The sequence below is a fragment of the Solea solea genome, chromosome 2 (genome assembly GCF_958295425.1).
Source record: "Solea solea chromosome 2, fSolSol10.1, whole genome shotgun sequence".
In the NCBI taxonomy this organism is placed as follows: Eukaryota; Metazoa; Chordata; class Actinopteri; order Pleuronectiformes; family Soleidae; genus Solea; species Solea solea.
In genome coordinates, this window is record NC_081135.1 from 37,118,381 (window position 1) to 37,142,475 (window position 24,095).

The window sequence follows — 24,095 nt, forward strand, 5'->3', positions numbered from 1 at the left end:
TGACTTCAGCAGCAGCAGCTTCTCTTCTGCTCTGCAGCACAAAATGACAACAGGCAGCAGATGACGAGGCGCCGGTCAATAAAAATCACTGAACAATAATTACGTCTGCAGGGCCTCAGATGTCTGACTCTGAAAACTCATTTTCAGCCTGTTCTCTGTGAACGAGCAGACAATGTGTCGCTGCATTAAACTGCACTGCAGTCTGTCTCTTTCTATATGTTACTGTGTGTCGGGCTGGACAATACAGGTGAAAAAAAAATCTACCTTTATACTTATTTATTTACATCATTTCATATCCACATATATCCCGATATAAATCAAATAAGTATTTCTGTAAGGCTGGGCAATGTGTCGTATAAATAATCTGTTTATTTTTAGTCTGTATCCAGATATAGGAGATGCTTTAAGAGTGAGAGTGACTGTAAATACACTCTTAAAATAAAATATAAGCTACTGTTTATGATCTGTCACATGATCTTAAAATACCTTTCATACCTGCTTTATGTCTTTAAATGAAAGATATTTACATGTGTTAGAAACAATAAAACTGACTATAATTGTGGTCAAATTCTGCTATAACACAAATAATTAGGCTTAAAAATAAAGATGCGTTTAGAAACTTGTCAATTTAAATCCACACAAAACCCCCTTATAACAACATTTCAAACAATACCTGGTTTAAACCACGACATATTATCACGATAATCAAGTCATGATACGATATTTAAGTCACGATATGATTATTGCGATATTTGAGTCACGATACGATATAATATTTAAGTCACAATACGTTTATTGCAATATTTGAGTCACGATATATTATCACAATATTTCAGCCGCAATACGATATTATTGCAATATAAGTCAAAATACGATATTATTGCAATATAAGTCACGATACGATATTATCACGATATTGCAAAATCATATATTGCGATATATACTCTCACAACAGCTCTAGTGAGAGTGAGCACAAAAAGTGTATTTGTTTATTTGCAATCTCAGTTAAAACATTACTGCAAAAAAATGTTCAATACTTGATGTCTCGACAGCGACATAATATCGCCACACAAAATATCACGATATTTCCCTGTTTTAAATGTTCTCCAAACCCTCAATATTTACGTGTTAGAAACAAGGAAATTGATGATAATTATGGTCAAGTCCTGCTATAACACAAATGATGTCATCAAAATATAATATTTTGTGTACTTTACAAATGTATATAATGATTATCAGTGCAACAGTTTTCTCCTTCCTTCAAATTCTAAGACCATATCTCGTCTCACCTCACGTTGAATAGATCAATTATTGATGTATCTCCAAGTTTTAAGTGTGGGATTATAAATAATAGTTTAGTAAGTACACAGTAGGGATTATGTCCCCACATGTGTTTGTTGGAGCTTTAGTACAAAATAACATCTCTAAAAATACAGCGGCACATAATAAAATGGACCTTGACATTCTTGTGAAGTGAATCTCTAGTTACTGTTATCACAACAGTTTTTCACGACAATTAAAGGAGACGAGTGACAGTAATTGTGTGTGTGTGTGTGTGTGTGTGGATAATCGCTGTGACGACAGTGGGCAGTGATATTGTCTGCTGAAGGTCGTCGAGCATCGTTCAGGTGTGTGTACGTGTGTATGTGTGTGTGTAAAAGGGAGATGACAGGCAATGAAAGAGTGGAGCGGCCGATGATATCGTGTTCCCTCGCAGCGAGTGGCCGACACCGGCCTCGTAAATGTCACCGTGGTTTGTTTTCTGCAAACAATGTGAAACTGTGCACTGTCCTCGACTGAGGGGGCGGAACCATAAGCTGCTCTAAGCCCTCTGTCTGTCCCTCTGTCCCTCTGTCCCTTTATATAATGACTATGTGTGATTGTATTTGTTACCATTTTCCGTCATAAACGCTGACCTTGTCATGGCCAGTCGTCCTCATGGCGACCAACATCTGGTCCTAATGAGGCAGAACCTCACTTCTGAGGATCTGGTTAAAGTTTAAGGCTGAGATTTGAGTTGTGGTTAAGGGTTAGTGTCAGAGATGAACTGGTTATGGTCCAGGATTTGTCGAGGCCTTCCACATGAGTGGATAGATGCACAAACACACCTGTGTGTGGACTTTGTGAAGCCTCTTCTCTCACACACCCAAAGCTGTGGTCACTTTCTACCAAAGTGTTTTTGTTGCTGCTGCTGTTGTTAATGTTGTTTCCAGTTTTTACAGTTGACTGACAGGGGGGCTTTTCTTTGGCCAAGGCTGATTTTTAAGGCAATTTCTAAAAGGCTAAACTTGGGTTCATTATGAATAAGTACCCTACATGCACACAATAAGGGCTGCAACCATTTGTTGACTAATTATAAATGAAGTTTGCTCATCAAAAATAGGTATATTGGATGGCATAGTCGTCACATTCGTTCATCAAGGATACGTACTTTTATTTAGAATGTTGGATAATGTAAATTCATAATTTCATGTCTGTTGGATGTTGCATTGTCAAATGAATGTACGTTACTGGCTCAAAAACTTTATTACGTCATTGGCAAGTTATTAAGGACAGATTGTCTCTCTCTCTTTCTTCTCTCAAATGAAAATTAAACACCTAAGTCACATGAAAATGTCTCAAACTGATGTTTGGTTTCTTCTTGTGTCTCAGGTTACTGTCGGCTGTGTTGCGGACGTCGGAGGTGGAGTCCAGGGCGAGCAGAGCGAGTCTCACCGACCTTCTGAGTCCACAGATGGGAAAGGACATCATGTGGTTCCTCAGACGCTGGGCCAAGACGTATCTGCTGATGGACGAGAAGCTTTACGAGCAGGTCTGAGACCTGCTCCTCTCCCTGGTCTGGGCCTTTTTTAAACCTCAGTTTTATCCATTAAACATAACAACATCTCTCTCGGTCTCCTCCCCCTCCTCAGATCAGCATCCCGCTCAGTACAGCGTTCGGCGCAGACACAGAGGGAGCCCAGTGGATTGTGGGATATCTCCTGGAGAAGGTGATCAGCAACCTGTCGGTGTGGAGCTCCGAGGTGGAGCTCTCCAACGACACCGTGGAGCTGCTGGTGACGCTGGTGGAGAAGAAGGAGAGGTGAGGATGAATCTGTGTTAAAATAGATTGTTTCACTGTAAACTGAATAAATAGGACATTAGAGGTTGACACAGGTTATTGACAAAATAATTATAACCAACAGTCAAAATACTATTTAGTGGTAGCTCTGCAGTGGCATTAGGTTGTTTATGTAGTCATTTATTTAGATAAAGGCACTTATTTCTTCCTCAGAGTGAAGAACCAAAATAGGTTGGAAGACTTTCCCATAATGCAACATATGCAATGTTTTTGTTTCATAAATTTAAAAAAGAAATCAGTAATTCCTCGATTATTTCTCAACTTAGAGAAGCCACCGCATTAAAATATTATCTTTTAATGAACATTATATTCTCACTTTATTTATTTATTTATGCTAAATTTGAGTAGGATTTCATTGCATGGTGAGAACCGCCGTGTATTTTAAGTTCTTGTATCTCTAAGCAAAACTTCCTGTTAATATAATAAAAATAAAAACATTAAAATGTAGAATTTAGGACAACGGCAACATCGACATGATGGCTTTTCCCTGTGTTTTTAGGGCGAACATCGTGGTGCAGTGTGAGAGCTGGTGGAACCTGGCCAAGCAGTTTGCCAGTCGGAGTCCTCCGCTCCACCTCCTGTCCAGCCCGGTGCAGAGGACGCTGATGAAGGCTCTGGTCCTCGGAGGCTTCGCTCACATGGACTCTGACGCCAAACAGCAATACTGGGCCGAGGTAACGACTAAGACGTTATAATCCTAGTTCTTGTTTTGGTGTATCACCCAATATCTAGATGTTAGCACCTCAACACATGGGATGTCAGCAAGAGATAATGTCGGAAACGCAGTACAGTCTCAAACCTAAAAAGCCTCGGTTTTCCTCTCAAAAACATCTCAACCAGATGAAAAGAAAAACGGGGGTCTGCAAAGTCCAGAGAGAAAACCGGCGATTTTACGTCACAGAACATTATATTTGTTACACATGTCTTTGAAATGGTTTGGCATAAAAATGACTGTATTGGACTGATACCGGGTTTGTGATATCGGCATCAGACACACAATAGTGGTACGGTCCCATCCCTACTAAAAAAGAAGCTACATTTAATTGTAACGTTTTTATTTAGTTATTTATTGTCGACCACACAAAGAACAGGAATGTGAACGTGTCAGCTTTTGTTTTAATGAAATGACCGGTGATGGATTCCCGTCGATAAGATCCTGCGTCTGACCGGTCTTTGTCTGGTGAGTTTAACTTGATCCTCGTCTTAATCCCGCAGGCCTCTGTTTTAATAAGCTGACAGTAGTAAATGGGGGCGTAAAGCCACAGTGACTCCATAGTAATTATGGAGGGGGGTGAGGAGGAGGAGCAGGAGGGAGGACAGGGGTGTACGAGTGAGACAGCAGCTGTTGAATCGCACAGCTGCTCGGCTCGACTCGTCTCTGAACTGTCAGACGAGGAAGAGGAGACATCAGATCTTTACATTAATGCTCGCTGTCCTTTACTCGCCCGCACTCACAAATGCCAGAGACTCGTGTTACTCAGAGTTTGGTTTGTTCACAGTGAAACCTTTCCACACGCAAAAAATACAATAGATGGTATATATACATATTATTTAAAGAAGTAAATACTATTCTCTGTTGTTCTGCACTGTGTGGGTGAGATGTCATTGTCTATGCACGTGTTTTATGTCTCTGTCTGTTTATTTAATTTGTTTTGTTCAATATTACTACCGGACAGTACTTTGGTCAACGGTTGTTGTGTTTAAATGTGCTTTATAAATACATTGGATTGGAATAAATATAGATTTGATAAGGTAAATGTGTAAAAATTGATTAAAAGTGACTTAAATGTGACTGACTTTTTTATTGTAGAAAAATAAAGTCAAATAATAATCTTAATTTTCACTGTAACTTTGTAAAACTCAATAAATAATCTAATTGAACTGAAGGTTTTAATCCGCTGTAATGTGAAGATTAAACAGGAGAACATGGTTTACTTTATAGCATATTTAATTAAAATTAAAAGTGGTTAATTAAGAGAAACCTTAAAATATAAAACAGCAAATGTCAATTTAGTGTAATAAAAAGAAAGAAAAAAGACAACACTTCAGAAAAGTATTTAAAAAAAAGAGTTAGAGGAGAGATGACATCACATAAAAATAAGGTCATAAAAAAAACAATAAAACATAAAAATATATTCTCCTAATATCCATTCCAGTCCAACTTTATTTGTAAAGCACTTTAAAACGACCACAGTGGACCAAAGGGCTGTGGAGAATAATAAATAAAGGACATAAAAGCTTGCATGAGACAATAAAACACATAAATAAAACAAACACTATCAATTAAAAGACTTAAAACATGAACATCTGTGTCCAAATCCAAAAACAACACTTTTATTTGATTTTCTCAGTTCGTTGTTGGTCAGTCGATTGATTCCTGTCCGTCCGTCTGTCCCTCTGTCTGTGTGCAGGTGCTTCACCCGCTGCAGCAGCGTTTCCTCAACCTCATCAACCAGGAGAACTTTGCTCAGATCAGCCAACAGGAGGCCGTCAAGCAGGAGATCGTGGCCACGTTAGAGGCGCTGTGTGGCATCGCCGAGGCGACGCAGATCGACAACGTGGCCTCGCTCTTCTCCTTCCTCATGGACTTCCTGTCCAGCTGCATCGGCCTCATGGAGGTAAAGAAGATGAAGAAGAAGAAGCCCAGAACATCCTCGTCTTGTTAAAGCGAGGCTGTTTGTATGAATCTGTGGTCGAACTCACTCTGATTGTTGTTGTTGTTGTTGTTGTTGTTGCAGGTTTACAGCAACACACCTGAGACCGTCAACCTCATTATCGAGGTTTTCGTGGAAGTAGCTCACAAGCAGATCTGTTACCTGGGAGAGGTGAGCGAAGAACCGCACATGATACATGTTTTGAGTTAAAAACACAAACAATGACGTACCGAGCGCGACCAGAACACAAGAAGCTCTTGAAGACCCAGCTCTTGCAATAGCATCTTCTATCCTAGCATCTCCTTCTGCACTTGCATCCACCTCGCCACTCTCACCCTCTGTCAGTCCTATCTAGTGGAGTTCTTTCCAAGAGTTCTGCTGATTCACAGCTAAAACACTTCAGCTGGATACAAGGTCAGGCTGCCCAGTGAACCTCAATGATATACATTCTTCTTACTATTATTAATGTAGCCTTACAAGACGGGAATGAGTAGGTGAAATTAGGGAGTCTGTGTCTGAACTGGTACATTCTGGTCTTAATGCCCATGAGAAGGAATATTTTCAGTTTATTTCCAGGTAAAGCTATTACACAACAGGAGGTATTTGTTGTGCAAAACAAGAGCACAAAACTAAACAAATGTTACAGAAATTCGTGCAGTTTGTAACTTGTGTGATGTGTAAGAACAGAAAAATAAAAGGCTGTAGAGTTTGTTGTGTAATGTCAGCGAGGTCACAGTCGGAGGAGGAGGAGCCCTGGCCTGAGTGAGGGGAAGAAACTGTTTTTGTGGCCAGAGGTTTTGGTCCTGATGGACCTTAGTCTCTCCTTCCAGAGGGGAGGGGGGGTCAAACTGTCCGTGTCCAGGGTGGGAGGGGTCAGCCACAGTCTTCACTGTCCTCCTCAGAGTCCTGGAAGTCTATGGTTCCTCTCCACTGAGAGGATGATTCACTGCAGTCTGGCCTGTAAATACGCGATATGGACAAAAGCATTTGTCCACACCTGTTAACTATTGATTTCAATCAGGCTTTGGTCTCTAGACCTCTTGTCTCCAATGAAGGACAATCTCAACGCTTCAGCATACCAAGACATTTTGGACAATGCTATGCTTCCAACTTTATGTTTGGGGAAGGTCCTTCTTCTCCATTCCAACACGACTGTGTACCGGAGCACAAAGACATGGTTTGACTTTAAGTTTGTTGTGAAAGAACTTGACGAGGCCCAGCACAGAGCCCTGACCTCAACCATCGAGCTGGAAGAACAGAGATCGTGAGCCAGAACCTTCCCGTCCAACATCAGAGCCTGACCTCATAAATGCGCTACAGACATGAATGAACATAGAAACACTTTAAAACCTTGAGGAAAGTCTTCCGAGAAGAAGAGTGGAAGCTGTTCTGAAGTCCTGGTCCTGTCGGTGTAGCGGTCAGTTTCTGCTCCTCCTGACACACGTGTGTTTTCTTCTCGTCCTCTCGCTCAGACAAAGTCCATGAAGCTGTACGAGGCCTGTCTGACGCTGCTGCAGGTTTACTCCAAGAACAACCAGTGTCGGAAGCGGAACGACGCCTCGGCCGAGGAGGACCAGTACCAGGACCTGCTGCTCATCATGGAGCTGCTCACCAACCTGCTCTCCAAAGAGTTCATTGACTTCAGCGACACAGGTCGGTTCCCTCGATGTCTGAAGTGTCCTTAATCCTCCTGGTCTGTCTCTCCAGTTCAGTGAGATTGAACATTTTTTGTTTTTATCTGTTTAAGACGAAGTGTTTAGAAATCAGGACCAGGGAACGCCGGCTACTAATCGGACTGTGTCGGCAGCAGATGTGGTTCTTTACGGTGTCAATATTGTTCTTCCGCTCATGTCTCAGGATCTGCTCAAGGTAAAAACTACACAACGTGGATTATTTATTTGAAATATATGGCTGAGGTTGAGATGTGTCACATTAATCTTCTTCCTCCTCGCCCAGTTTCCGTCTCTGTGTAACCAGTACTACAAGCTCATCACCTTCATCTGTGAGATCTTCCCAGAGAAGATCCCTCAGCTGCCAGAGGAACTCTTCAAGAGCCTCATGTTCTCCCTGGAGCTGGGCATGACTTCGTATCCTTTAACCTCAGAAACGTTGAGAAGCAGCTAAAAAGTGCTATAATTCACCAGATCTGGGTTTTATTTTGACAGATTAAGGCATAAAACGATAATTCTGAAGTAAAACCAGACCAGAAAGTCCTAAGAAAAATAAATACCAATCTTTTTATTTTCAGATTTACACACTTAATTTTAACAATCTGAAGTCCTAGAAGCATTATTTTGGAGTCTTTCTTCTCTTCACTTCACTTTTTTCACTTTTTTAGACCGCAAATCACAAATAATCAGAGTTTCATGCTCGTTTTATCAAATTCAACAAACATCTGTCTGCGTTTATGTTATTTTAATGAATTAAAGCATTAAAAACAAGTTAATTCTTAAGTCTGTGACGCATCTTTTTCCATGTAACTACATTTTCTAAACCACAAATCGCTATCTAATCTAAACTCAGTTTTAAACTCTTATTTTGACAAATAAACTTATTGAAAAAAGTCACTCTTATGTCCTAGAAGAAGTAAACCAGAACACAAACGACAAATAATTAAAGCTTCATGCTTATATTATCAAATTAAAACACCCGTATCTACACGTTTTTTGTTTCACAATGTTATTTTAATGAATTAAAGCATTAAAAGACATTAATTCTTAAATTATTGAAGCATAAGTTGTGACTAAACTCTTCTTTTCACTATATTTGTTAGACCGTAAATCACAGATTTATGCTCATAATGTTAAAATAAACACCAATCTTTCTTTTCTCAATTTAAAAATGTATAATTTTTTTAATACTAGGACCAAGATTTGGGTAAAACCCCTTATTTTTAGACCATAAACACAGCTCATCGGCTTATGTTTAAATAAAGTTTATTATTTATTATTATAGCACAAAATACAGTCAAACATATAAATTTAAATTAAAGTTATTGAGTAAAACTCTATATTTTTAGATATTAATCACAGACTCATTGTCTTTTTTTATATTTTAATGTTATTTGACATCATTTTCTGAGTTATTTCATCAGAAGCAAAACTATCATCGCAGCAGAGACACTTTTGTGTTTATTTTCTTGGCCTCAGTGACGTTCGTGTCAGAAATCCTCGCTGTTTCTGCTGCAGCTGCACATTTTCCTCATTCCGTCGTGTTGTTTTTGTTTGTTATTTTGCTCGTTTGTTTTCCTTAACGTTGTTTTGTCAGGATGAGTTCAGAGATCAGTCAGCTGTGTTTAGAAGCGTTGTCTCCTCTGGCCGAACAATGCGCCAAAAACCAGGAGAAGGACACGCCCCTTTTTGTCGCCACGCGTCACTTCCTTAAGGTACAAAAAAATCCATGTCTAACGTGCAACTGTGATGATTTATTTACCTAAAACAGCGTCTTCTGAAAGGCTCAGTTCATCTTTTTTTTATGTATTTTCTTTTTAGATTTAAAGAAATGTGTAATATAGCACACGTATTAACTGTGTAATTACATGTATTAATATACTGTACTTTACTGTAAAGGTTTCATTAGAGCCGGTGAGATTTGAAATCAGGAGTTTTGTTTGTTTCTTTTCTTTTCTAGTAAAATATCTATCTCTGTTTTTTCCCCCTCTCTGTCTTCAGTTGGTGTTTGACATGCTGGTCCTGCAAAAACACAACACAGAGATGACGGTGGCAGCAGGAGAAGCTCTTTACACACTCGTGTGCCTGCACCAGGTGAGTGAATGAATGAATGAATGAATGAGGGAGTAGTGGTGTTAGAACTGTATGATGGAAAAGCTCCATAAGTGGCTCAGTTGTTAAAGGCTTTTTACATGACTGAACTCTGTCTTTCTTAAATGGATCTGTTGATCTTTCTCATTTATAAAATGGTCAAACACAGACTTTGTTCTGTCTTGTTGTTGCTCCACAAACACAAATGTTAGTTTCTTGTTGATTTTGTCACAAAACAAAAGTCTGGGGTGACTTTTAATGTTTGTGTGTTTCTGTTTTTCCACAAAAAAAACACTTAAATCATCCAAACACATCAACTTCTCCCTCATGTTTAAGGACGATAAACGAGTCTCGGCTGTTTTTACTGAACTGTGGCGCCCTCTTGTGTCCGCTCTGTACAAACACGGCTTTGGTTCTTTTACTGCTTTTTACCCTTTTTTGTAACAATAAATCAAAGTGAATATTGTTATTTTTTTGTTTTGTTTCTTTAGGGTAAGTTAGACTTAAGGGGGAATGTCATCGTTTATTTTTATTCTTTAAACAAGGTAAATTCCTACTGCAGTACAAGTTTATCAAAGACTAATTATCCACTGCAGGTTTATTTTTACCCAATCCCTAAGTAACCACCTTTTCTTTAGTTTTAATATTTAGTCCAATACTCACCAAAATCACTGGATCAGATGATTGAAAAGGCAAAATATACAATTTAATACAATCAATCATGAACTACATTGCAATATTCACTTATTTTTTAGTAAATTAAACAACTTCTTTGACGTTTCAGCTACTTAAATGTGAATATTTGCTCCCAATAACAAGGAAAATCATTTAAACTGAATGATTTTCAGTTATTTTTCAACACTTCCTGACATTTTATGGACCAAACAACTAATTTTAACTAGAAACTAATGAACAGATTAATTGATATTGAAAATAATAATTTCGTTTGACAACAGATTGATGTGTATTTTCTTAAAAATCTGCACTGCATTTTAACTTAAAAAAGCCACGCTTTGTTGACGCTTCTCTGATTCTCTGTCTCGCTCTGTCTCGCTCTGTCTCGCTCTGTCTCGCTCTGTCTCGCTCTGTCTCGCTCTGTCTCGCTGTCCTCCCTCAGGCGGAATACTCGGAGCTGGTGGAGACTCTGCTCTCGTCTCAAAGAGACGCCGTCATCTACCAGCGACTCGCCGACGCCTTCAACAAGTTGACGGCGAGCAGCACGCCGCCCACCATGGACCGCAAGCAGAAGGTCGCCTTCCTCAAGAGCCTGGAGGAGTTTGTGGCCAACGTCGGCGGACTGCTCTGCGTCAAATAACCACTGGAAAACCACCTCTGCCTCGGAAAACACGCCCCCAACTTTGTCCCAATGAACTATGGGTAACAGAGAAAGAGACAGAGAGACAGCTCTGAGGACTTTGTCTCTGCAGAGGAGGAGGAGGAGGGACGACACCATCTCATGTCTGAATGTTGACTCCACCTCCATAGATTTTCTTTATTTTCTTTTAACTGTTGCATCCACCTGACCTCCATCCTGTGTCCCCGCCCCCAAAAAAGCATGATTGACAGACTGGACGTTAATGATGAAGCGGTTACCATGGAGACTGAACTGCAGAGCAGACAGACTCAGTAGAAAGGTTCCTGTCCAGTCGTCAGGGGGCGGAGCAACAGCAGCTGATGGTCATGGGGTCGTTGTGCTCCTCACCCTTTCACCTCCACCTCCACACACACACCCACACACACACACACACCAATTCATTTGGACAGCCTTAAAAAAAAAAAGCATTATCCCTTACCTTAACCAGTCAATGTTTAACCCACAATCCCTAACCTTTACTGAATTCCTTTTTAAATATGATGTTCTGCTTCATTAGGACCAGGTTTTGGTCTCCATGAGGACTACTGGTCCTGATGAGGTCCTCAAGAAGCGACAAATACAAGAAAAAGAGGGTCAAACAAGTGGCTGATTTGAAAGGGGAAGTTTTTCTTCAAGATTTTGTTGATGAATGTAGTGAAGTCTTTGTGACACACACACAGGTTCACTTAGATATCCTTTTAATAATTTACATTCATGAGGACAACACTAATGGTCCTGTGTTTTGTCAGAAAAGGTCCTCAAGATGTAACAAATACAAGAAAACACACACTTCAATTTAACTGTTATTTCATACACACAGGTTCACGTACTCATCCTTTTAAGGACCCTGCATTGATGTCCATTCATTCTGACAACGCTAATGGTCCTCACAAGGTCAGTGTTTTTGTGAGGAAAGGTCCTCAAGGGGTAACAGATACAAGAAAACACACTATATTTGAACAGTTCACACACACACACACAGGTTCACGTAGCTATCCTTTTAAAGACTCTACATTGATTCAGATGTTATTGATCCTGTGTTTTGACAAAAAAAAAAGGTCCTCAAGAGGTAACAAATTCAAGAAAACACACTTTATTTTTAATGTTTTCACACACACACATACATACATATAGGTTAACTGAACTCCACATTGATTTTCAATCATTCGGACAGTTCTGGTCCTGACGAGGTCTGTGTTTTTGTCCTCAGGAGGTAACAAATACAAGAAAACACACACACACATTGACCGGTTCGTTCCCACAGTGCCTTTGTCTTGTTGATTGTTTTACATGCATTAGTGTGTGTGTGTGTGTGTGTGTGTGCCTGTATGCGCGCACACACGTCATGTCGTACATGAAGTGACCATAGACTTGGACATAATTAAAATGGACGCCTTCTTCTCAGTAGCAGTCAGCCACCAGGGGGTGACACACAAACTCCCCTCAATCTCTCGTTTCAGCTCTTTTTCGCTGAATCATGATTCAGTTTCTGATTAATTAGCATTCATTTGAAGTAAATTAGACGGACCATGTGATTGGACACCAGGTTTGATTGACAGCTGGTGTCGTCCAATAAGGAATTCCTGCTTTAAAAAAACTGTTCAAATCCTGAATCTTGCGTCTTTTAAACAAGACGGCGTCCATTTTATGAACCGTCTTTGTAAACCGACATGAATGTCCACTACAGCGCGCGCACATGTGTAACGTTGCCATGGCGACAAAGGCGTGATAGCCCAGCAGCACAGCTGTTTTTTTTTTTTTACGGGGCTCGTTGAATGAATCACATAGCACAGGAGGGCGGTGTTTGTTTGTTTGTTGGTTTGTTGGTTGATGACGAGGAGAAGAAGAAGAAGAAGCAGATAGATCGTGTTTCACTTAAGGGTGTACATATACAGTATATATACATAGATATATAACGGTGAAATGTACGAGAAGAGAAGCGGACTGAAGTGTTTTTATACGCCAGCAGAGGGCGCCAAGAGTTCATCAATGTATGAATTCAGCTGAAGAGGGAGCAACTTTCTCTGTGTTGATGTATTTTCTTTTATTTTTTTTGTTCGCAGTTTGTTTTTTGTTGTTGTTGTTGTTGGATTGTAGTATTACGTCATCGCAGGCGCCCCCTTGTGGACAGACAGACCTGCGAGACGCAGCGGGATTTCTAAAGTTTAGCAAATAAATTTCACTCTTCATCATCATCATTTTCACACTGGATTGAAGCAGAGACTGTTGACGGACAGCAATAACAAAACCAAAAATAAAAAAGGAGCAGAGCCACTCGCTGACGCACCAACCTGGTTTATTGTAGAACGGCTGTTTATTTTGTTTATTTTGTTCTATTTTGTTGTTTTTGTTAATGAAGTGTAAACGTGTACATAAAGTTATTGTATAAAATGTTGTCGTGGCCTCTGCTTTTTTTTTCCCTTCACGTGTGTCCTCGTCTGTTTGTAACGTCTTTTATCTACTTTATTAATAAAGATATGCTTTTATCTATCTTTATGCTTTTGTGACACAGGAGTCATCGTAAGTATTTTACACAGTGATTTATTATTTAAAACAAATTATTGTGTTGTGTATGAACAATAAAATCAATAGTAAAATTATAGTATGTGGGAGTTAGAGGATATGGTGAATTATATTTTATATATAGATATATATATATTATAGTTTTTAACACCAGTCCAGAATAAACAAGAAGTCAAAACCTGATTCAGATTTATTAAATTCTGATTTCAGAATGAGTGTTCTCAAAAAAACACGCCCTGTGTTAGATTTAAGACGATAAACCTTGAAAATAACTGATGATAAAGATTATTTTGAATATTAAAAACAGTATAACCTTAGTTTCATTTAGTTTTTAATGTGATAATATTTCACGCATGTTTAATTTATAATATAAATAATTTAATTAGGTGAATATCTACACGAGCATTAGGGCCAAGGGGGGTTTTTTTGGAAACAGAATCATGATTTAAATCTCAGAATTTAATCTGATTCAAGTTGTTTTATTTAATTGTGTTGCCAAATGTTTCAATCAAATCTAAAATAATGTCATTTATCTACATGTGGTTCTAATCCTAGTCCTCTTCCAAATTGTCTTGGGAAACAAAATAAAAAGTCAGAATTCTGACATTAATCTCTTGTGGCCCGAATCCTAATTTTCTTCCATATTGTGTTTGGGAAGTCATAATCCTTTAATCTCAGAATTCATGCCCAACGTTGTTGTTTTTATTACTTTGTGTCCGGTTTTTTTAGTTTTTTTTTTTATTTGACCCCAATCCTCTTCCGTATCTGAAAATCCTTTCCGATCATCTATATTTTTTTCGTTTGACTTTTTTTTTTTTTTTCAAAAAGTCATTCTCCGCAGGGACGGAACTGAACTTCCTGCCTTACGTCATCATCCTGAGACATTTTTACAGTTTTATTTTTACGTTTGTTTTTTGTTTTTTTCGCTGATGTTCATTAACAGACTGTATAATTTGTGTGATTCTGACTTAAAAATAGTAGACAAAATAAATCCTTTCCGAACATTTTTAACATGATAGTTGAACTTTTTTGTCCCACCGTATGAGCCGTACTCCCTGCTACGACGTCATCAGCCTGCGACACAACAAAACACCACTCTTTTTTGTGGCGGAGACAGAAAATGTTCGTTTGTGTCTAAATTTTATTCTTTTTAACTTCGTTTTAACCACAAATTATTTACACAAACAACGCGAAGTTTGTCCTTGTCCTTTTGTTGTTGTTGTTTATTTAAACACGCGGTGTCACAGTTGGAACGGTTAACGACAGAATGACGATAAAAATGTAAGTTTGTATTGTAAGTAAGTATTGTTATATAAAGTAACAATACTGTAAATTAAACATTTTAACATGTGAATGAATTTAAATAATTCAAATTATATTTAATATTCTGTTATGTTCTGTCATATTTTCCTCATGTGCAGCTCTTTATATCTTTAACATCTTAATTTTATTTATCTTAACATGTATATAGCTTTTATACCATATTTTATATTTCTTAAATTTTAAGCCTTATACACAATAATTTAATTTGAAAAATATATTTAAAATCAGTAAAATTTTAAATCCACACTGTAGATTATGAGGGATTATTATTTTTATGATTAGAGGTTAATATCATATTAATTATATGTAGTCATGGCAACATTAGCAGAAATGCATAGAATCCAATAATAATTCTTAAAAAGTTTATTTTGCTCAATGAGATGTTTTACATGTCGTACGTTTAAATATTTAATGTGTTGATTTTCCTGTCCCTGCAATTGAACTCCTCACACTTTTATTTTCAGGTAATCCCTGTGTCACAGCGTCTTCTTCTTCTTCCTCTTCTTCGCCGTCATGAGCGACAGCGACGACGATGACTTCCCCGCGCTCTCTGCTCACACGCTCGCCGCCCTGCAGGAGTTTTACACTGAGACCTGGTCTGGTTCAGATCTCAGCAGCTCGACGCAGTCAGACCAGTTTGCAGTGGGAGCAGTGGAGGAGGACTGGGTGAGGAACAAGAGACATTGGTTCTGGGTTTTTTTTACTGATTATTCAGCAGTGAAAATGAGGATATGGTGTCATGCTGTGTTAGTGTCTGACTGAAATATGATAAGTAAAATGATTATATTATAATACGTACTTCTTTCTCTCTCTTCCTCAGAGGATGAGTCAGTTCTGGTACAGTGATGAAACAGCGACTCGGTTAGCTGAAGAGGTCGTACGGGAGGCTGGAGAGGGAGGCAGGTAACACCACACACACACACACACACACACACGTTTGTAGAGCATTCATAGACATAATGCATTTCTTAGCCCATTACCTTAACCTAACCTTTACCCTAAACCTAAAATCAGGTCTTAACCCTGAAAAAGACATTTTTAGGGGTGTCAGAATGTGAGGACCAGCCAAAATGTCCTCACTTCCTTAGGTGTATAATATTTTTTTGTCCTCACAAAGATACCCATACAAGAAGACACACACAGGGTCATAAAAGCTTCACCCTCATGTGTCCTCTCTGTCCCCCTCTGTCCCTCTCTGTCCCTCAGGATCGCGTGTGTGAGTTCTCCCAGTGTTTATCAGAAGCTGAAGCAGGGCGTCGTGGAGGGTTCTCAGCGAGTGTCCGCCGTCGTCTTCGAGTACGACCGGCGCTTCGCAGCCTACGGGGACGATTTCGTTTTCTACGACTACAACGAGCCACTGTCCTTCTCCGCCGACGTCCCTCCTCGGAGCTTCACCATGGTCTTGGCCGACCCTCCGTACCTGTCTGAGGAGTGTCTGAGGAAAGTGGCCAAAACCATCAAATACCTGAGTAAAAGTAAAGTTCTGCTGTGCACAGGTGAGACCAGGGGACACGAGGGGACACATGGGTCTTATTATTGTCTTCTCTGACAAATTCAACCTAAAACTAACGTTCTGTGTAAAAAGTTCAGTTTTAGTCAAACCTCATGTAACTACATGTTAAAGCAGAGGTGTCAATCTTAATTTATTCATTAAGGAATATATAATATTTTACAGGTGTTTTTGGGAAGGTGACATTTTCTGCTGCTAGGAACAAATTAGTATGTTTTTTTGCAAAAAAATAACAATGCATCAGAATAAATGTTTCTGCTAATCATTGATCCATTATCCATTAGGGCCTAATAACAGTTATTATAAAATTCTCCTTGGAATGTGTTTTATGGAAATTAGTGGAGTTTCTTTTAGTTTTTTTCCAATAAAAAACATACTGGCCTTTGTAGGGTTCAAATTAAAATTATATATATTTATTAATATTGTATTAATATTATGTATATTTCAGGCTGAAGTAGTTTTAAAAGACTGACTCATTTAAAGTGGAAAAAAATATGAATATATGATATTTTTACAGCAGTTTTTTGTGAAGGTGACATTTTCTGCCTCTAGGAACAAATTAGTAAGTTTTAAAAAAAAAAAATTTGATCCTGCAACTAAATAACAATGTATCAAAAAAGTCATTTCTGCCAATCATTGACCATCCCAGGGCCTTATAATCATTATCAAATTCCCCTTAAAATGTATTTTTTGGAAATTATTGTAGGTGACAAATTCGTAAGTTTTTTAAAGAACAATGACTTATTTGCTGTTATTTCAGCAGCGTTTTACACCAGATTTTTATGTTTATGTTAATTCTTTGTTGTGTTGTGTTGCAGGTGAGGTGATGGAGAATTTGGCCAAAGAACTTCTGGACGTGACAAAATGTCGCTTTCTGCCCAAACACAACAGAAACTTATCCAACGAGTTCCGCTGCTTCGTCAACTATCCGTCTCGCCTGTTGTCCTGCTGAGGACACATGAACTGGATTCAAAGACACTTGATTTACTGGATTTATGACTGTTGGAATGAAATAAGTTTATCCGTTTTAGTGACAAAGAAGCAAAACATCCACTCATGTAGCAAAGGGTGTGGAATCTGCTAAATGTAGTTCAGATCTTGGATATTCTGTAGCCTGTTTGGAGGTACAACATAAAAAAATGCAACTTAAGCATTTTGGTTTGTATCGAACATTTCTTTAGGGGAGAAATGTTCTTTTAAAGGTGGAGGTGTTAGGACCCCAGGGTCAAGACTGCTTCTTCCCTGTGTGTAGTGTCTGCATGCTAGTGTGAGATGGGTTGTAGGTGTGCATGTTTTGGGTGAATGACCTATGTGAGTGAGTCTAGGGTGGATCCTGGGAGCTGATTGGTCCTGCATGGAAGGAATCCGAGTAAGAGTCCTGAACATCCCAGCTGCAGTGGACTTCCTCAAATGACTCACAGCCAGACATTTTGTGCTTGATTTTAATAAACCTTTAAAATGGTTTGTTTGACGTGTTGCTGGTGGTTTCTTGGGAGTTGAGAAGAGGGAATCTCATTATTCATGCTGTGATCAGGTTTTCCCCGAGGCCTGGTCGTAATAGTAGTCATAATGAAGTTAATATCCAAAAGCTGTGTTTACTTTTTCCATCAGTAGGTGGCAGTAATTGATCACATCATAGACAGTAAAGCAGGGCTTTTATTGTGTAAAACAGTTGTTTTATTGTCATGTTGTCATTTATTTGTGCTGGTGTAGAGACATCTGCTGCCCTCTGGAGGTATATATGAGTTTGCTTGTGCAGCAGAAAAGTTCTTTGGATAAATGGACACTTGAAAAAATTGTCTTCTTCAGAGTTTCTTTGTTTCTTCTTCCTCCAGATTCCAGCTTCGGCTCCAGTTTGTTGTGATTTTAAACTGTTTCTTCTTCTCTCTGCTGGATTTCTAGGTCTTTTGGACACAATAGCATTAAAAACACATTCATTAGTGTCCACATCAGATTTGACTAAATCTAACCAAGAACAATAGTGGATTTTTGAAAAATACCCAATAAGGTCTGTTTATTTATGCTGTCCAAATTCTCCACATGCAGAAGTTTAACATCGTGTCATATTAAAGAAAAAAACAAAACATGATCATTTTGATTTTGTTTGTGCAGCAGAAATCTGTCATCTGTCTTAATCCCAGAGATTAAAACCATTTTTCTGTACATGTGCTATGTAAGTTAAAGATACAGTGTGTAAAAGTGTGTTCTTGTAGCCTTCAGTTAGCATCAAAACTCAAAGGTTGTTTTAATAATTTGTCCATTGTGGGCTACTGTAAAAACATGATGCTCCAAAATGGCTGCCTCTGTGGAGCTGATCTGGCTCAGGGTATAAATATAGAAGCTCATCCTGGGGTAAATTTCCTTTCACACTTTCTTCCGTGGTGCTTTGAGTCGTCGGACTTTGACCTCCGCTCTGTCCAGACTCTGGTTGCTCTTGTGTCTCGCATCCCTCGGCTTGTCCAGCAGCTTGGGGACACACGTGCAGCCCACGGCTACAGAGACGTAGACCTCGGTGTAGGCGTGTCGCCCGGCGACGCAAGAGCCCGTCCTCTTCAGGACCACGGAGGGAGCGTAGACCGGAGTGCTGCGGTACTGGTCGCTCTCCTGACCGTACGCGCCCAGCAGGCAGCCTTTACACAGACAGTACGCCTCAGGGATGGAGCGAGGGTAGCGGGTCGGGTCGTACAAGATCCTGCAAACAGGAAGTCACACACACACATGCACTCAGGTGATTTTCTTTGTTGTAACTGCTGCAGAACAAAATCTGTGTAATTTCAAATCAGATTATAATATTAATATATGCATTATTCAGTGAAACAGGAGAAATAACTTTGTATCTATGAATATATATAACATTTATATACTGCATATAGTTTATCCCAGAGGGAACCTCACAAGGGATTAATAAAGGTCCATCTCATCTCCATCTATGTAATCTAATCAATGTGTCAATATATAACATCTATTATAATATATATTCAGACTTTCACATATATATTTAGACTTTCACATATACTGTATATGGAAGACATATTATACTATGACTTTTTTGACTCATTTTGGACGACATACTATACTATAACTTTTTTGACTAATTTTAGACAACATACTATACTATGACTTTTTTGTCACATTTTGGACGACATACTATACTATGACTTTTTTGACCCATTTTGAACGACATACTATACTATGACTTTTTTGACCCATTTTGAACGACATACTATACTATGACTTTTTTGACCCATTTTGGACGACATACTATACTATGACTTTTTTGACTGATTTTTGACCACATACTATACTATGACTTTTTCGACTGATCTTTGACGACATACTATACTATGACTTTTTTGACTGATTTTTGACCACGTACTATACTATGACTTTTTCGACTGATCTTTGACGACATACTATACTATGACTTTTTTGACTGATTTTTGACCACATACTATACTATGACTTTTTCGACTGATCTTTGACGACATACTATACTATGACTTTTTTGACTAATTTTAGACAACATACTATACTATGACTTTTTTGTCACATTTTGGACGACATACTATACTATGACTTTTTTGACCCATTTTGAACGACATACTATACTATGACTTTTTTGAGTGATTTTGAACGACATACTATACTATGACTTTTTTGACCCATTTTGGACGACATACTATACTATGACTTTTTCGACTGATCTTTGACGACATACTATACTATGACTTTTTTGACTGATTTTTGACCACATACTATACTATGACTTTTTCGACTGATCTTTGACGACATACTATACTATGACTTTTTTGACTAATTTTAGACAACATACTATACTATGACTTTTTTGTCACATTTTGGACGACATACTATACTATGACTTTTTTGTCACATTTTGGACCACATACTATACTATGACTTTTTTGTCACATTTTGGACCACATACTATACTATGACTTTTTTGTCACATTTTGGACGACATACTATACTATGACTTTTTTGACTGATTTTTGACCACATACTATACTATGACTTTTTCGACTGATCTTTGACGACATACTATACAATGACTTTTTTGACTAATTTTAGACGACATACTATACTATGACTTTTTTGACTCATTTTGGACGACATACTATACTATGACTTTTTTGACTCATTTTAGACGACATACTATACTATGACTTTTTTGACTAATTTTAGACGACATACTATACTATGACTTTTTTGACTGATTTTTTACGACATACTAAACATTGACTTTTTTGTCACATTTTAGACAACATACTATACTATAACTTTTTTGACTAATTTTAGACAACATACTATACTATGACTTTTTTGTCACATTATGGACGACATACTATACTATGACTTTTTTGACTCATTTTGGACGACATACTTTACTATGACTTTTTTGACTCATTTTAGACGACATATAATACTATGACTTTTTTGACCAATTTTGGACGACATGCTATACTATGACTTTTTTGACTCATTTTGGACGACATACTTTACTATGACTTTTTTGACTCATTTTAGACGACATATAATACTATGACTTTTTTGACCAATTTTGGACGACATGCTATACTATGACTTTTTTGTCACATTTTGGACGACATACTATACTATGACTTTTTTGTCACATTTTGGACGACATACTATACTATGACTTTTTTGACTAATTTTAGACGACATACTATACTATGACTTTTTCGTCACATTTTGGACGACATACTATACTATGACTTTTTTGACTGATTTTTGACCACATACTATACTATAACTTTTTTGACTAATTTTAGACAACATACCATACTATACTATGACTTTTTTGTCACATTTTGGACGACATACTATACTATGACTTTTTTGACTGATTTTTGACCACATACTATACTATGACTTTTTCGACTGATCTTTGACGACATACTATACTATGACTTTTTTGACTTATTTTAGACGACATACTATACTATGACTTTTTTGACTGATTTTTGACGACATACGATACTATGACTTTTTTGACTCATTTTAGACGACATACTTTACTATGACTTTTTTGACTGATTTTTTACGACATACTAAACATTGACTTTTTTGTCACATTTTGGACGACATACTATACTATGACCTTTTTGACAGATTTTTGACGACATACTAAACATTGACTTTTTTGACTAATTTTAGACGACATACTATACTATGACTTTTTTGACTGATTTTTGACCACATACTATACTATGACTTTTTTGTCACATTTTGGACGACATACTATACTATGACTTTTTTGACTAATTTTAGACGACATACTATACTATGACTTTTTTGTCACATTTTGGACGACATACTATACTATGACTTTTTTGTCACAATTTAGACGACATACTATACTATGACTTTTTTGACTAATTTTAGACAACATACTATACTATAACTTTTTTGACTAATTTTAGACAACATACTATACTATGACTTTTTTGTCACATTTTGGACGACATGCTATACTATGACTTTTTTGACTAATTTTAGACGACATACTATACTATGACTTTTTTGACTAATTTTAGACGACATACTAGACTATGACTTTTTTGACTAATTTTAGACAACATACTATACTATGACTTTTTTGACTAATTTTAGACAACATACTATACTATGACTTTTTTGACTGATTTTTGACCACATACTATACTATGACTTTTTTGTCACATTTTGGACGACATACTATACTATGACTTTTTTGACTGATTTTTGACCACATACTATACTATAACTTTTTTGACTAATTTTAGACAACATACTATACTATGACTTTTTTGTCACATTTTGGACGACATACTATACTATGACTTTTTTGACTGATTTTTGACGACATACTATACTATGACTTTTTTGACTTATTTTTGACCACATACTATACTATAACTTTTTTGACTAATTTTAGACAACATACTATGACGACATACTATACTATGACTTTTTTGACTAATTTTAGACAACATACTATACTATGACTTTTTTGTCACATTTTGGACCACATACTGTACTATGACTTTTTTGACTGATTTTTGACCACATACTATACTATGACTTTTTTGACTAATTTTAGACAACATACTATACTATGACTTTTTTGTCACATTTTGGACGACATACTATACTATGACTTTTTTGACTAATTTTAGACGACATACTATACTATGACTTTTTTGACTGATTTTTGACCACATACTATACTATGACTTTTTTGTCACATTTTGGACGACATACTATACTATGACTTTTTTGACTAATTTTAGACGACATACTATACTATGACTTTTTTGACTGATTTTTGACCACATACTATACTATGACTTTTTTGTCACATTTTGGACTACATACTGTACTATGACTTTTTTGACTAATTTTAGACGACATACTATACTATGACTTTTTTGACTGATTTTTGACGACATACTATACTATGACTTTTTTGACTAATTTTAGACGACATACTATACTATGACTTTTTTGACTGATTTTGGACACATACTTTACTATGACTTTTTTGACTGATTTTTAACGACATACTAAACATTGACTTTTTTGTCACATTTTGGACGACATACTATACTATGACTTTTTTGACTCATTTTGGACGACATACTATACTATGACTTTTTTGACTCATTTTAGACGACATACTATACTATGACTTTTTTGACTCATTTTGGACGACATACTATACAATGACTTTTTTGACTAATTTTAGACGACATACTATACTATGACTTTTTTGACTCATTTTGGACGACATACTATACTATGACTTTTTTGACTCATTTTAGACGACATACTATACTATGACTTTTTTGACTCATTTTGGACGACATACTATACTATGACTTTTTTGACTGATTTTTGACAACATACTATACTATGACTTTTTTGACTAATTTTAGACGACATACTATACTATGACTTTTTTGACTGATTTTTTACGACATACTAAACATTGACTTTTTTGTCACATTTTAGACAACATACTATACTATAACTTTTTTGACTAATTTTAGACAACATACTATACTATGACTTTTTTGTCACATTATGGACGACATACTATACTATGACTTTTTTGACACATTTTGGACGACATACTTTACTATGACTTTTTTGACTCATTTTAGACGACATATAATACTTTGACTTTTTTGACCAATTTTGGACGACATGCTATACTATGACTTTTTTGTCACATTTTGGACGACATACTATACTATGACTTTTTTGACTAATTTTAGACAACATACTATACTATGACTTTTTTGTCACATTTTGGATGACATACTATACTATGACTTTTTTGTCACAATTTGGACGACATACTATACAATGACTTTTTGACTAACTTTAGACAACATACTATACTATGACTTTTTTGACTAATTTTAGACAACATACTATACTATGACTTTTTTGTCACATTTTGGATGACATACTATACTATGACTTTTTTGACTGATTTTTGACCACATACTATACTATGACTTTTTTGTCACAATTTGGACGACATACTATACAATGACTTTTTTGACTAATTTTAGACAACATACTATACTATGACTTTTTTGACTAATTTTAGACAACATACTATACTATGACTTTTTTGACTGATTTTTGACCACATACTATACTATGACTTTTTTGTCACATTTTGGACGACATACTATACTATGACTTTTTTGACTGATTTTTGACCACATACTATACTATAACTTTTTTGACTAATTTTAGACAACATACTATACTATGACTTTTTTGTCACATTTTGGACGACATACTATACTATGAC

General features: G+C 37.0%; 3 protein-coding genes across 3 annotated transcripts in view; 2 read left to right on the forward strand and 1 right to left on the reverse strand.

Moving 5' to 3' along the window:
• xpo4 (exportin 4) overlaps positions 1-13,285 on the forward strand; it is a 65,978-nt gene extending 52,693 nt beyond the window's left edge. Inside the window, exons 14-24 of the mRNA XM_058617460.1 lie at positions 2,653-2,812; positions 2,913-3,082; positions 3,621-3,795; positions 5,533-5,739; positions 5,860-5,946; positions 7,248-7,428; positions 7,523-7,644; positions 7,732-7,862; positions 9,043-9,160; positions 9,447-9,539; positions 10,654-13,285. Coding sequence (XP_058473443.1) covers positions 2,653-2,812; positions 2,913-3,082; positions 3,621-3,795; positions 5,533-5,739; positions 5,860-5,946; positions 7,248-7,428; positions 7,523-7,644; positions 7,732-7,862; positions 9,043-9,160; positions 9,447-9,539; positions 10,654-10,851 — 1,642 coding nt within the window. The 3' untranslated portion in view covers positions 10,852-13,285. The remainder of the gene's footprint in view (positions 1-2,652; positions 2,813-2,912; positions 3,083-3,620; positions 3,796-5,532; positions 5,740-5,859; positions 5,947-7,247; positions 7,429-7,522; positions 7,645-7,731; positions 7,863-9,042; positions 9,161-9,446; positions 9,540-10,653) is intronic.
• Positions 13,286-14,481: 1,196 nt separating this feature from the next.
• eef1akmt1 (EEF1A lysine methyltransferase 1) lies at positions 14,482-17,708 on the forward strand. The gene is made up of 5 exons (XM_058623042.1): positions 14,482-14,694; positions 15,201-15,402; positions 15,557-15,639; positions 15,943-16,232; positions 17,065-17,708. The coding sequence occupies exons 2-5, from the start codon at positions 15,250-15,252 to the stop codon at positions 17,196-17,198; spliced, it is 660 nt and encodes a 219-aa protein (XP_058479025.1). The 5' UTR covers positions 14,482-14,694; positions 15,201-15,249; the 3' UTR covers positions 17,199-17,708.
• A 320-nt stretch (positions 17,709-18,028) lies between these two features.
• LOC131475191 (interleukin-17D-like) lies at positions 18,029-18,952 on the reverse strand (the record flags this gene model as incomplete). Its single annotated transcript, XM_058653120.1, has 1 exon — positions 18,029-18,952. A coding segment is annotated over one exon (342 nt), but the record flags the coding sequence as incomplete, so codon positions are not given.
• Positions 18,953-24,095: the final 5,143 nt, after the last annotated feature.

Excerpts from the sequence above, each read along its gene's own strand:
- eef1akmt1 (XM_058623042.1), top strand. The coding sequence starts at position 15,250 with ATGAGCGACAGCGACGACGATGACTTCCCCGCGCTCTCTGCTCACACG. Across the intron at positions 15,403-15,556 it reads GAGCAGTGGAGGAGGACTGG|AGGATGAGTCAGTTCTGGTA; the intron begins GTGAGGAACAAG and ends TCTCTTCCTCAG. Across the intron at positions 16,233-17,064 it reads TAAAGTTCTGCTGTGCACAG|GTGAGGTGATGGAGAATTTG; the intron begins GTGAGACCAGGG and ends GTTGTGTTGCAG.